At 42.6% G+C, this 13,435-nt stretch overlaps 3 protein-coding genes across 3 annotated transcripts in view; 2 read left to right on the top strand and 1 right to left on the bottom strand.

Moving 5' to 3' along the window:
• hnrnpll (heterogeneous nuclear ribonucleoprotein L like) overlaps positions 1–3,586 on the top strand; it is a 12,776-nt gene extending 9,190 nt beyond the window's left edge. Inside the window, exons 9-14 of the mRNA XM_087803258.1 lie at positions 290–498; positions 635–756; positions 816–1,017; positions 1,981–2,038; positions 2,105–2,203; positions 2,804–3,586. Of these exons, the coding sequence (XP_087659384.1) occupies positions 290–498; positions 635–756; positions 816–1,017; positions 1,981–2,038; positions 2,105–2,203; positions 2,804–2,859 (746 nt within the window). The 3' untranslated portion in view covers positions 2,860–3,586. The remainder of the gene's footprint in view (positions 1–289; positions 499–634; positions 757–815; positions 1,018–1,980; positions 2,039–2,104; positions 2,204–2,803) is intronic.
• A 201-nt stretch (positions 3,587–3,787) lies between these two features.
• On the top strand, positions 3,788–5,758 carry LOC148069100 (cyclin-dependent kinase 1-like). Its single transcript, XM_087802108.1, has 8 exons — positions 3,788–3,929; positions 4,141–4,277; positions 4,366–4,522; positions 4,600–4,723; positions 4,795–4,965; positions 5,027–5,190; positions 5,318–5,459; positions 5,574–5,758. The coding sequence occupies exons 2-8, from the start codon at positions 4,241–4,243 to the stop codon at positions 5,688–5,690; spliced, it is 912 nt and encodes a 303-aa protein (XP_087658234.1). The 5' UTR covers positions 3,788–3,929; positions 4,141–4,240; the 3' UTR covers positions 5,691–5,758.
• A 42-nt stretch (positions 5,759–5,800) lies between these two features.
• ctu2 (cytosolic thiouridylase subunit 2 homolog (S. pombe)) lies at positions 5,801–12,670 on the bottom strand. The gene is made up of 15 exons (XM_087802106.1): positions 12,409–12,670; positions 10,923–10,997; positions 10,748–10,826; positions 10,606–10,665; positions 9,174–9,234; positions 9,002–9,111; positions 8,637–8,881; positions 8,293–8,428; positions 8,008–8,139; positions 6,708–6,799; positions 6,539–6,636; positions 6,294–6,471; positions 6,159–6,225; positions 6,027–6,085; positions 5,801–5,965 (listed from the first exon to the last, which is right to left on the bottom strand). Exons 1-15 carry the CDS (start codon positions 12,462–12,464, stop codon positions 5,914–5,916), a joined length of 1,500 nt encoding a protein of 499 aa, XP_087658232.1. The 5' UTR covers positions 12,465–12,670; the 3' UTR covers positions 5,801–5,913.
• Between the last annotated feature and the right edge of the window lie 765 nt (positions 12,671–13,435).

The raw sequence follows: 13,435 nt of genomic DNA, 5'->3' as shown, positions 1-13,435 counted from the left end.
CTACTTGACCTTTCAGCCAATCAAGCGACCGGTAGACGATCACATGACGACGTAGAATCACTGGGGCAATTTTAATTAAAAAATTGACCTTTCGGTTATTAAAACAATAATTCCATGGTTAAAAATCAGAAATAACATTTCAATAAAAATTTAATATGTCAACATTTGAGTGTGAAATTCAACGGTTTAAAATTCTTATTCTATACTATTATGATTGTCGTCATCGAGAGGGATCAATAAAGTTGTATCCATCATCTATCTTCATTATGTCGCCCTCTGACCTCTGCAGGACCGCCCTGCCCCCTGCTGCCTCTGCCGGGCAACAGCAGGCACAAGCTGGACGTCCCCGACGTGGTCTCGTACCCCCTGCCCCAGTCCTCGTCCTCCTACCCGGGACACGCCCCCAGCTCCGTCGCCATGGTGAGCGGCCTGCACCCCTCCAAGATGAACTGCACCCGCATCTTCAACCTCTTCTGCCTGTACGGCAACATCGAGAAGGTGAGTCGAGCGTCCGTGTCCCGGCGTCACGTGTGTGAGACGCGTGTGTGAGACACGTGTGTGAGACGCGTGTGTGAGACGCGTGTGTGAGACACGTGTGTGAGACGCGTGTGTGAGACGCGTGTCTTCGCCGCAGGTCAAGTTCATGAAGAGCGTCCCGGGGACGGCCCTGGTGGAGATGGGGGACGAGTACGCGGTGGATCGAGCCATCACGCACCTCAACAGCATCAAGGTCTTCAGCAAGAGACTGAACGTCTGGTGAGTCCCTCTGCGTGACCTGGACCGGTGCCGACCACTGACCGCTGCCGTGTCCGCAGCGTGTCCAAGCAGCACGCCGTGATCCCCAGCCAGGTGTTCGAGCTGGAGGACGGCAGCAGCAGCTACAAGGACTTCGCCATGACCAGGAACAATCGCTTCAGCAGCGCCGGACAGGCGTCCAAGAACATCATCCAGCCTCCGTCGGCTGTGCTGCACTATTACAACGTGCCGCCCTGTATCTCGCAGGAGCAGCTGCTCAAGGTCGTGGACATGTTGGTTTTTAACCCTTGACTTCACTCATTTCTGTATAAAAGCTTGATTTATTCCATCAATTTAAGTTAATTTAATCATTCATACATTAAATTGAGAGGTTGCTTTAAAAAAAATTAAATTAAATTTTAAAACATGAATTTCAATATAAAAGAGTTAGATTCTTTAATTTTTATTCCAATAATTAAAAAAAACAACATTTTAATTCATTTTTTAATTTTAATGGTTGAAATTGTTTTGTTTTTTTAATCAACAAACTAGTTGTTTTTTATGATTTAAAAAACATTGAACAATTAACAAATTATTGAATTTAATTATTCAATATAAACTATTTTAATATTTCATTTATTAATACAAATAATAATAAAGACACAGTAATTGAAATAAAAAAACATTGTTAAAAGAGATGGATGGATGGATAAAGGATGGATGGATGGATGGCTGGATAGAAGGATGAATGGATGGATGGATGGATAGAAGGATGGATGGATGGATGGATGGATGGATGGATGGATGGATGGATGGATGGATGGATGGATGGATGGATGGATGTGATGGATGTGATGGATGGATGGCTGGATAGAAGGATGAATGGATGGATGGATGGATAGAAGGATGGATGGATGGATGGATGGATGGATGGATGGATGGATGTGATGGATGTGATGGATGGATGGATGGATGGATGGATGGATGGATGTGATGGATGTGATGGATGGATGGCTGGATAGAAGGATGAATGGATGGATGGATGGATAGAAGGATGGATGGATGGATGGATGGATGGATGTGATGGATGGATGGATGGATGGATGGATGTGATGGATGTGATGGATGGATGGATGGATGGATGGATGTGATGGATGGATGGATGGATGGATGGATGGATCATCTCTAAAGCAGTCAATATTAGGGTGACACGGACATACTAACTGGTCTCATGTTCCTCCTCAGCTCTGCACCGAACACGACGTTCCCGGCTTCGTGAAGTTCAAGATGTTCGATGCCAAGCGTGAGTCTCGTCTCTTCCGTCCTCCTGACACGTCTCTGATGTCGTTCTTCTTCTTCTCCTCTTCAGCCTCTTCCAAGACCATCTCCGGCCTGCTGGAGTTCCAGAGCAAGACGGAGGCGGTGGAGGTTCTGACCGTTCTCAACCACTTCCAGATCAGAATCCCCAGTGAGTCCATCTCCGGGTCACATGACTAGTCCAGCAAGACAGTGTTTTTTTTTTTAGCTTTGTTTAAACTTCTTCATTTTATTGTATTAATTCAATACTTTATAGTTTTTTTTAAAATAATTTCATGTTAAAACATAGAATATATATTAATACCCTTTTAATTTAAATATAAAAATGTATAAAGACTATACGGGAACCAAGATACTTGATCCAACTTTCAGCCAATCATGCGACGCGCAGACGATCATGTGACTAGATCTGTACCCTATTGGTACTGTCTGACAGCACAACTATACTTACGTTTTTATATTGTATTAAAAAGGCCACAAATTAAAAACAATATTGAATTAATCTTCTTTTTTTGGGGGGAATTATTGGCATTAGAATATCAAACTTTATTTTTTTTTAATAATAAATTGTTTTAATCTGAATATTAAAAGCGAAATATAGAATTGATTCAGTTAATTAATTCAAAAATGATAATTTAATGCTTAAAATAAAAAATAAAAAATAAAAAATGTAATAACAAAATGTTGAGATCTGAGAAAACATCAATTTAAAGTGTGTGTGCGTGTGTGTGTGCGTGTGTGTGTCCTCCAGACGGCTCCAACCCATACACCCTGAAGCTCTGCTTCTCCACATCGTCTCACCTGTGAAGCAGGCGGGAGGTTCTGGCAGCGTGGGTTGGACCAGCTGACCTCTGAACCTGGATCGGGACCAGATGAAACAATGAAGGGTCGTCGACGTGTCAGAGACGTCACCTGCTCGTGAGGCTTCCATACCTGGAACACGTCGGTGTTTTTAAGGTCCAGCTCTACTGACTCTGGATCTGTGACGGAGCGAGGCTCGACTCCTGTCGACCGCGTTGACGGACGCTTGTGCTCGGGTCACAGAACTTCTGATGTCCGAGACGCTTGACCATCAAACGACTGCTCAGTGTGCCAGCTCTTCCCTTTAGATGTTGTTGCTTTATCCTTGGATTCATCGGTGTGTGTGTGTGTGTGTGTGTGAGGACATGATGATGTCATCACCATGTCCCTGATGGACAGTTTCCAGTGAGAGAGAAATCGAAGCAAACTCAAGGTTCACTAAAGGTCAAAACAAATGTGTGCAATAGTGAGGGTTCATCTCCAAGCTGGTGTCAAACCGTGGACCTTCATCTTCATCTGCTGCGAGCGGATCTCAAAGTCAAAGCTGAAACGAAATCGCTGACATGACAAAGATTTTAATGTTTTCATGTAAATATTAAACACGGTCGATGCTGGGTTTGAATTGAAGATGTAATAATATTTCCTCTATGTTCACGTCATTTGTCACAGTTTTTAAAAGTGTATTTAATGTAAAAAAAAAATGCACAAACTCTTATTAAAATACAGACGACCACTGCTATCGTTTTATTTCAGCACGCTTTTTAATTTTTAAACGACAAAAATACCATCCAAGTTTAAAAACGCGTCATAGTCACGTGACAATGTAGAGCCCCGCCTACTTTTACTGTGACGTGTTTCCGCTCGTCACCACGTGACACTCGCTCGACGTCTGATTGGCTGTTTTGAAACGGCTTCAGAATTGCGGCCAGTTCGAACGAGAGCAGTAGTTGTGTGTGTGTGTCGTCAACACACCGAGACAAAACACACGACTCTGAAGCTGCCAGAAGAACATCGGTCTTTATTCTTCACCTCATCTTCTCCCACTGAAGGCTGTAAGGCTGTCGTGTGAGCAAAGGGTAAGAAAATAGCAAAAAAAAAAAACGAAGTTAGCATTAGCTTAGCTGAAACTAAAGTACTGTAAATGTATTGTCTGTCAGGTACTAATACGTCAACCTGACACACCGAACATATGCGATTTGTGACACGGAAATCTTTCAAAAAATGTCCGATCGACGATGACATCAAAAACCACTAACGACTTTATGGAATGTTTTTGTGTGTCTCCAGGAACTATCAACTCTATAAAACCCAAGAGTTTCTCTTGTAACTTCCTCTCGTGCATTACATGAATATTCATCTCGTGGACAGTCACTGACCAGAGGACTTCATGGACGACTACGTAAGGACAGAGAAGATCGGTGAAGGTGAGTCTTTGTTTTTTTGACCTAACTTCATTAAAAAGCTTATTTTATAAATTACTAGTTCATGTAAACCTGGGTCACCTCCCCGCAGGCACGTATGGAGTGGTGTACAAGGGCAGACAGAAGTCCACAGGGCAGGTGGTGGCCATGAAGAAGATCCGACTGGAGAGTGAGGAGGAAGGAGTCCCCAGCACGGCGGTCAGGGAGGTGTCGCTGCTGCAGGAGCTGAAACATCCCAACGTTGTCCGGTAAGAGACTGAAGACGAGTTTGTTTTGATGCGACTCCACGTCTGTAGCTGGTCGTGAGCTCGGCTTCTGTGTCCAGACTACTGGACGTGTTGATGCAGGAGTCTCGTCTCTATCTGGTCTTCGAGTTCCTGTCCATGGACCTGAAGAAGTACCTGGACACCATCCCGTCTGGACAGTACATGGACCCCATGTTGGTCAAGGTGAGCGATTAAAAATGCTTCGGTGAAGACGGTTCTCGTGCACGGACGCTAAACCCTCGTCCATCTTTCAGAGCTACCTCTACCAGATCCTGGACGGCATCTTCTTCTGCCACTGCCGGCGAGTCCTCCACCGAGACCTGAAGCCCCAAAACCTTCTCATCGACAACAAGGGGGTCATCAAGCTGGCAGACTTCGGGCTGGCTCGAGCCTTCGGCGTTCCCGTCAGAGTCTACACTCACGAGGTAAGTCATCCCTCGCTCTCGCCCTCCAGTGACAACGCCTTGTTAACTCTCGTGATACCAGGTGGTGACACTCTGGTACCGGGCCCCTGAGGTCCTCCTGGGCTCGGCCCGCTATTCCACCCCCGTGGATGTTTGGAGCACCGGCACCATCTTTGCTGAACTGGCCACCAAGAAGCCACTTTTCCACGGAGACTCTGAGATCGACCAGCTGTTCAGGATCTTCAGGTAAACCTGCAGTGATGACGAGTCCGTCAGTGAGAGCGCCATGTTCTCACCGACCTCCACTAGGGTCGTGACAACAGTTTTCTCCTCTGAACAATGAGACCAAACATGCTGGTTCTTCTCCCCGCAGGACTTTAGGAACTCCCAACAACGACGTGTGGCCAGAGGTGGAGGGTCTGCCCGACTACAAGAGCACCTTTCCCAAGTGGAAGGCCGGCGGCTTGTCCAAGCTGGTGAAGAACCTGGACACGCAGGGATTGGACCTGCTGGGGGTGAGAGCTAAACCCATGTCATGTGTTACAAGTTTCCAGCAGTCGTGGAGTAACAGCTGTTGGTCATCTGACATGTTTAAACACATCACCAATATTTGTTTTTTTTTCTTCTAGAAAATGTTGATCTACAATCCTCCAAAGAGGATTTCGGCTCGTGCCGCCATGTTGCATCCTTACTTTGATGACCTGGACAAATCCATCCTGCCTGCAGCCAACATAACCAACACCTGATCTTGTTTTTACAGCCACTCTTGTTCATATTTGCTTGTTTGTTGTGTTGAATAAATCTATTTAATTGTCTTTATTGTGTCTTAAGTGTTTTTTCAACCAAACACAAAAGGTTGTGTTAAACTTTGCACTTTTAATATTGTCACAAGAACGTGTCACATGATGGTGTTAAGAATCTCGATTATGGGGTTTCAAAAGTCGGTCCCTGCTGAGGATCCACATCCATTTAGTCCTCTTCAGTCAACAGGAAGTCACTGATTTGCTCTCTCATCTCAGACCTGCAGGATAAAGGTGTTAAAAGGTTTAGTGTTGCTTCATTCGATTTTTAGCAACACATACCTCCGCTGTCGATGCTGAGCTTCGGTCAGGATGTACTGAGGGAGTCGCTCCACTGAGGTCTGCGGAATTCAACAGGAATGAAAGATTGACATCTCAGTGATGATTGACAAGTCATTTGGACCAGAGTCTCACCAGGTCTTTGACAGTCAGCTGGCAGCTGTAACAGAGCAGGCGGCTCACGTCCGTCCTCTCTACTGGTCTGTTGAGAAGAGAGTCCAGAACTTTAGTCTGTTTTCAACCCTCAATCCAGCTGAAGAGTTAACCTACTGGGTGGAGGAGCAGCAGTCGCCCCCCTCAGACTCCTTACAAACTCCAGGTCCCGTCTCAGCACAGCATCGTCCAGCAGTAAGAGCTGGACCTGAACAGGAGGCCGAGGAGCTGCTGGAGATCCTGGTCTTTGAGAGCTGCTCGGAGATCATCGTCGCCTGAAAGGCTGAAGCATTTTCTGCAGACCAACAATCTTATCATCAGAAGTCTTGCAGTACAAGGACCTGGACAGATTGGAAACTGACCCACGGATGTGTCCAAACTACACAGGCAGAGCAGACAAAGGTCACAGGGGTCAGCAGAAAAAGAACCCCCACATGCAGTCTGCAGCTTCTCACTGGTCCTGGACACGACACAAGATGAAGGTTTGTTAGACGAGCACAGGCCGCCACTCACGCCAGTCCTCCTGCTGACCTGTAGATGGTGCTGACGGTGGAGGGGAAGTCTTCCTGAAGCTTGGTGACGAAACTCTCCGTCAGACGCTGGATACTGGACTTGTCTTTGGTCTGTTGACACACATGCGTTCGGTCAGAGACAGATAATGTAGAAACCGTCTCAAAGTTTGGGACCTGAATGTTGAAATCCACCAGACGGGTCGACACCTGAACACATGGACTTGACTGTCGTACATTCATCAGCATGTGAGAAGAAGCCTCCACTTTAACTACAGTTTAGCATTGAAGGTTTGAACCTTCAGCACACATTACACATTTTTCCGATACATTATAAAAGACAACAAATGAATTGAAGCATAATAAAATAACATAAATATTACAATATAATAAGATTCAAATTAAATAAGTGACTTTTATATTAAAGTGGGCATATAAATGTTATAATTCAAATAAATTATACATGAAGATGAAATAATAACAAAACTGTAAAAGTGTTTACGATCCAAACAGCAGACGAGTAACGATAATATATATATTTTTTAACAAAAGTAGTATAAAATCATCACACTATTGAGATCCACTTTTGCTCTTCTGACCTAGATTTCTTTTATCTCTTCAACTCTTTCTACTATTCCTCTTTTTCTACCTTTTTTCCCATTCACTTGAATGTGGAAAAAAAATGTCAACTTATGTATTAACTCCCTCCACTTTGATCTTCAGGTTTATTCATCTACTCACACCTAGACCCTTCATTCAACTTTAAATAAACTTTGTCTACTTACTACTACTAATACTACTACTTTACTAATAATTATACTACTACTACTACTAATTTTACTTCTAGTTCTTCTACTCCCACTACTACTTATTCTACTACTACTTTAACCACTTATAACTACTTTTACTACTAATTCTACTATTAATTCTACCTATAGTTTAACTACTAATTCTACTACTTCTTCTACTACTACTTATACTACTTTTTTCTTCTCCACCTTCTTCCTTTTCTTCTTTTTTCTTCTTCTTTACAAACCTTTTCAGTTTATTTCTACGTTCTCACATCAGTCCTTCATCATTATGACATAATTTCAACTGTTTTCACTCAATTTTACTTTGAATACTAATACTTTTGAGCATTTCAGTTTACACATTCATCAGATTCAGCATTGACTCTGCATTTTCTTCTGGAAATGCAAATGTTCTAGTAAACAGTAGATTTGTGCCACAGTAAAGAATTAAAAACACAAATTAAAAACGTTTTTTATGCTTAAAAAGAACAACAGACAGGATTACTGTTGAGCGAGTGTTGGTGACTGTACCAGAGTATCCAGGCTGGGGCTGAAGACCGACGGAACGCTGAACAGATGATTGAAGTATCCGATCTCTTTGGCCGAGTAATCTCTCATGGGCCTCACAGAGATGATGTCACCGTACCGAGCGTCAGAGAAACCCTGCACACACATCAACACACACACACACACACACACACACACATCATCACACACGAGGATGAGCGCCAACAACTTCCCGAAGATAAGATAATTGAGTTTTCGGGTGCCTAAGTTAAGCAGGTGTTGATCACCTGCCATGACAGGTGTGCGTACCGTGTCCTGGGCCAGCGATGCTCCTCTGCCCAGCGAGATGCTGACCAGCAGCTGGACGGCCAGTCTGGTGCAGCTGTCTCCAAACATCAGCTTGTTGTAACCTTCAGTTCGAGCCGTGTGCACCAGCAGATGTTGCCTGCGAGGACGTGGAAGACGTCAGATGGTAAAACAAGCCGAACAAGATCAAAGCATCCAGAGATAATCATGGGTGTCGAACTTTATTATCATTATGTTTGCAGGTAGTATGAGTCTGATTGTGGATTCATGGTTTCATTTACTTTAATTATTTGAAGACCATGACTTTGACACATGTAATCTAAACTAAAACCAGGGCCTGGGCTGACCTTAAAGTCCTCAGCAGGTCCATCTGGGCAGTCAGTGTCTTCACAGAGTCCAGCAGCTGCTGCAGCTTCTGCGTCTGCGACTCCTGGACGTCGATGTTCGCCATCGTCTCCTGGACCGTCGGCGTCTGGCCTCCGTTAGAGTCCGGAGCCTGAAGGAACTGGTCCACTGCAGACTTGTAGGAGGCGGCGGACGCCACCTGAGCTGGAGCAGCAGCCATGAGCGCAGAACCAGGAAGATCCAGAACCTGAGGTCGAAGGACGAGGTGATCAAACAGCTGAACTCGTTGAACGACACAAACTAAGTGACCAATGTGGAGATAGTGAAGTCATGAGGTTCTAGTAGATGTCTGCAAACACACACCGACCCGCTCTAGTGGGACAACGTGGAAGGGGAAGCCGGTGTCCTGGAACAGAGCTCGCAGTTCCGCCCGTGTCCTCCGTCTCTGCTCCTGGGTCTGTCCTGTCACAGCGCCCTCTACAGCACAAACAAATACCAGCTGGATCAGTCCTCACATGCTGGGTGTTGCTCGTCTTTACCGTCGATGTAGACGATCCCGGGCAGGAACCTCAACTTCTTGTGGGCATTCTGACTCAAACCCTGAGGAAAGGAAAGGATTCTGATGAGAATTAAATGATATTTTCCTTTAGGGGGGAAATAGAAAAAGGGAACAATTTAAAAAAAGATGTATCATCAGGCCAAAATATTTTAAAACAAAGCTTTGACCTAAACAAGCTACAATTTTTCAAATATAAAACATGATAAAACATGTCTGAAGACATTTTTCAATTTAGTTCAAAAGAAAGTATACTCACAAAAAGGTCTTAATAAAAAATAAGGGAAAAGAGGCGGGAATGCCTTAAACTGAAAAATGTGTTCAACATGTTTTCAACATAAAACATTTTTTTTATGTTGAAAAGAATAATAAAAATGAAACTAAAATAAAATGGTTAGGGGGCGTGGCTTAGGCATGGAGTAGGTCGCGTTTTCTTTGGCTCTCCACCCTACGTAGTTTATACTATTTAGACTCACTTTTATCCGCACCTATATTCTATGAAACCATCGGTACGGGTTGAAACTATGCCTAAAAGCAAGAAGATGAGTCAAAAAGTGCAAGAAACTCGCTCTGGTAGTGAAGACGAGCGCCAACCTCCGGAGCTAACAGGCGCTATCTCACCTGGCTCACCGAGCCGAGGAGAAACACCTGAAGAGACTGAGGCTCAAGGCTCCTCCTCGCTCATACTGGCTGCTCTTAAACGAATGGAACACTCCATGAATGCAAGGTTTGATCGTCTGGATGCTTCGCTTGAGAGTTTTAAATCGGCTGCTAACACTTCCCTCATCGTTAGCCTCGAAGCGGCGCAGGAGGAAGATGGAGGACGTTTGGCTGAGTTTTGAGAGCACGTGACACAGAACTCGGGTGTTAAGCGCCAAACTTTGTGACTTGGAGGCTCGATCAACTTGATGAAGTCATTGAATCTAATCGATATTTGGAGGATCCAACATCCGACTCAGAGAGAGTATTCCTTTTTTTCCTCCAGTTCATAAAACCTACACACGGATTGACTATTTTCTCGTTGACGGCAAATTAACATCTGCGATCTCCTCATCAAAATATTGCAACATTTTAATTCCTGTGTTTTTTCTTTTCTTTTTCACTTCTTTTTTTTTAAGTGGTGGGGTGATGTGTTTTTTGTTTTGTTTAGTTTTTTTCCTTATTTGTGTGTTTTATCTTGTTCTCTGAAAAATCAAAATAAAATACAAAAAAAAGGTTAATTGTCCATTTTACAAGATCATATTCCTCTTTTTTTAAGATTTAAACATAATATTCTGATGTAAAACTGTTGAAAAATATGTGATCTAGATTAGACCACATAAGGTATTTTAAGCAACCAATTCGTTCAGCAGTGGGCCTGCAGGGGGCGCTCTTTTAACTCGTAATATCACACAATACTGCACCAGGAGACGAACCTCTTGTACTTGTCTGAGCATGGAGCAGGACGAGGGTCCTCCAGACACAGCCAGCAGCACCTGCACCAGGAAGTGAAGCCCCCGAGGATGAGTGTAAGGTTTGTCTGCCACGTCAGGTGTACACAGGTGGATATACAGGTACCTTCTCTCCCGGGTATATGATCCTGTTTTTCCCCAGCATGGCCCGGAACTTGTGTATGAAATACTCTTTGAAACAGTCCCTGAGAATGAGATATTTACAGAATCAATCATTTTTGCCTCAGTTACATTTATTTATTTATTTTTTAGGAATTTGATGTTTCACTTCAGTTACAAACCTGCAGTATGTGTCTCCAGCCCGGATGACCACGGCTGCACTCCCTTCTTTACATTTGCAACACTTCTTAGAGAATCTAGGACACAAAACACACAGCTTTTAATTCACTTAGCTCAAAAATAGCAGGATAAATATTATGCTCATATCACTGCCGTTTGAAATTTCTGATTGTATTTGGGATAGTTATGGTTTTATTTTATTAATATAATCATAAAAGAATAAAAACAATAACATAAATCTGATCCAGATAAGGTTTATTGCCGTTAAACTAAACTGGAGTTGTTGTGGTGTCTCTGATACATTAGAAAATATACTTAATTAAATAAAATACAATACAATAAAATGAGTGACTCATACATTATAATGTTTTGTCCAAATACTTTCCTCACATACTAACCCAGTGTAACTTTAGAAATTATACTTTATTCCTCTGCTCTCTGAAGTGTCAAAACAGATTAGCCAACTATCAAGCCTTGACTTTTGTAAAGACAACTTTCTTTAAAACACTTTAAATTAACTTACAAATATATATATACACCTTCTGACATGATCTCCGTTCATTGAAAAATTAAACAGTAAGAACTTGCACATATATTTATCTCATGACATACAAACCAATGCTGTTCAGACTGTTTGTTTATCAACATCATCTGTGCGACCATCAAGAAAACAGCATTTATTTTTGTGACCATCTCAAGGATGGGACAATGCAGAAGTCAGACACATACAATGAACCCATGGAAACAACTGGAGATAACCAAGTCTCTCCCATATAGTTATATAATATATGATTTCTAACTGTAATGAAGTGTCATGTAGGACAGCGAAACCCTGTTTATCTGGGGGTACATACATCCCATCAGTATTCGCCTCGGTGTTCACTTATAGTGAAAGTTGGTTAGAGGGTGTAGCACACTGAAGTAGAATCCCTGGATTATTTAATTTAATCCAGGTTCTTCGCATGATGCGAAGCCCTCTAACCACGTCACCCAGGTGAGTCTCGAAAGGTATGAGTGCAGCAGGTATCCATTTTACTGAGCTCTCTCAGAGACCAGGCAGGGCCTCAAGGAGTAATCCTCAGAGAAGCCCATTCGTAAAACCTGAATTAAATAATGTGGGGGTTTCATGTTTCCATGTTGTTGAGGATAATGGAGTTTAAATAAAAAATGGAATTAAACAATTTGAAAACAATATGATGAAATTCAATATACATTTAAGGGGAGGGGGGAATAACATGGAGATGAACCTCTATAAACCTTTACACAAAAAAAAGTTAATTGACAACCTAAACATGGTTGATATCACAAAGGATTAAAAGATCAAAGTTAAAACAACAAACACTCAAGTAGGTTATTTGTCTTTGTATAGAATGACGTTGTTTTACCATCTCTCTGTGAGGTGATAAATGACAACATTCCACTAACGATAAAATAAATCGTTTATTGTTTGGACATCAAAAGAAGTGATTTGATCGACATATAGCTCACCCTGGCAGCTGCAGGTTCTCTTTGAGTGACGGGTATTCTTCATCGACCTGACACATCCTGACACAAGTATCCACGTGAGTCCAGACAACTTTAAACAAGGTTAGGACGTCTTGACGTCACTAAACTCTCGTTCGCAAGTAAACATTTAAATCCGTATCTTAAATGTCACTTGATTTCAGCGTCGTCGACCTGAAAACACTCATTAACTGAAAAGTGTTTCTCAAAACAATGCGGAGAAGAAACTGAATTAAGGGTTCGAGTGTACGGTGGCTGTCAGAGGACAATTTCACGAATGACCACCGTGCTCTAAATCAAAGCTGCGCCTCTAGCGGCGTGGAGGGGGACCTTCAACAACATGACGGCGAAACAAAGGAAATAAATCTGCGCTATTTATAGCTTATTATATTGGGTTTATCTCGTGATGTTTTCTCATAGGGGTTCCGTGTCTCTATATTCGGTCTTTTAAGACGTAAAATAGTTTTCACTTACTGTTGCCACCGAAGCTTATTATAGTGGGTTTCAAAATTCTGGCCACCAGGGGGCGCCCAGGATGCCTCAAAATAGGGATAGATAGATATAACTTTAAAGGGAATAATGCATTTGAATAAGATAATTTAACTAATACTTTATTATATAAATGCCTTGAGATCCACTCGAGTGTTTAAATCCTCCATCATCTAACAGAGGCCGAAAAAACTTTTTTTTTGTGTATTTAAACAGCCAATTAACATCTGAGCTAATTGTTAGCCTCGTACCACAATGGGCTGGAAAAAAAACAACTCAGACAGTTTGAGAGGATTTGATGAAAACATTTTTTTAAATGGATGCTGAAAGGTTATGTAATTGTACCAAAATATATTTCTAAATAATCTCCTGCTTACAAATAATAAGGGTAGGGGTGTTTCGGGGGTCTTTTCATTTAGTTTAGTAACCCCTGAATTAACGCTGGACCTAAACGACTACAACTCCCATGAAGCATTGCGCGTTGAGTGCATTTGTTTTTCCATCCCGCTGGCGAGCTCGACAG

This window comes from Callionymus lyra, chromosome 11, assembly GCF_982586985.1.
Source record: "Callionymus lyra chromosome 11, fCalLyr1.hap1.1, whole genome shotgun sequence".
Taxonomy (NCBI): domain Eukaryota; kingdom Metazoa; phylum Chordata; class Actinopteri; order Syngnathiformes; family Callionymidae; genus Callionymus; species Callionymus lyra.
Note: the sequence above shows the minus strand (reverse complement) of the source record. Positions and strands in the feature narration are given on the sequence as shown.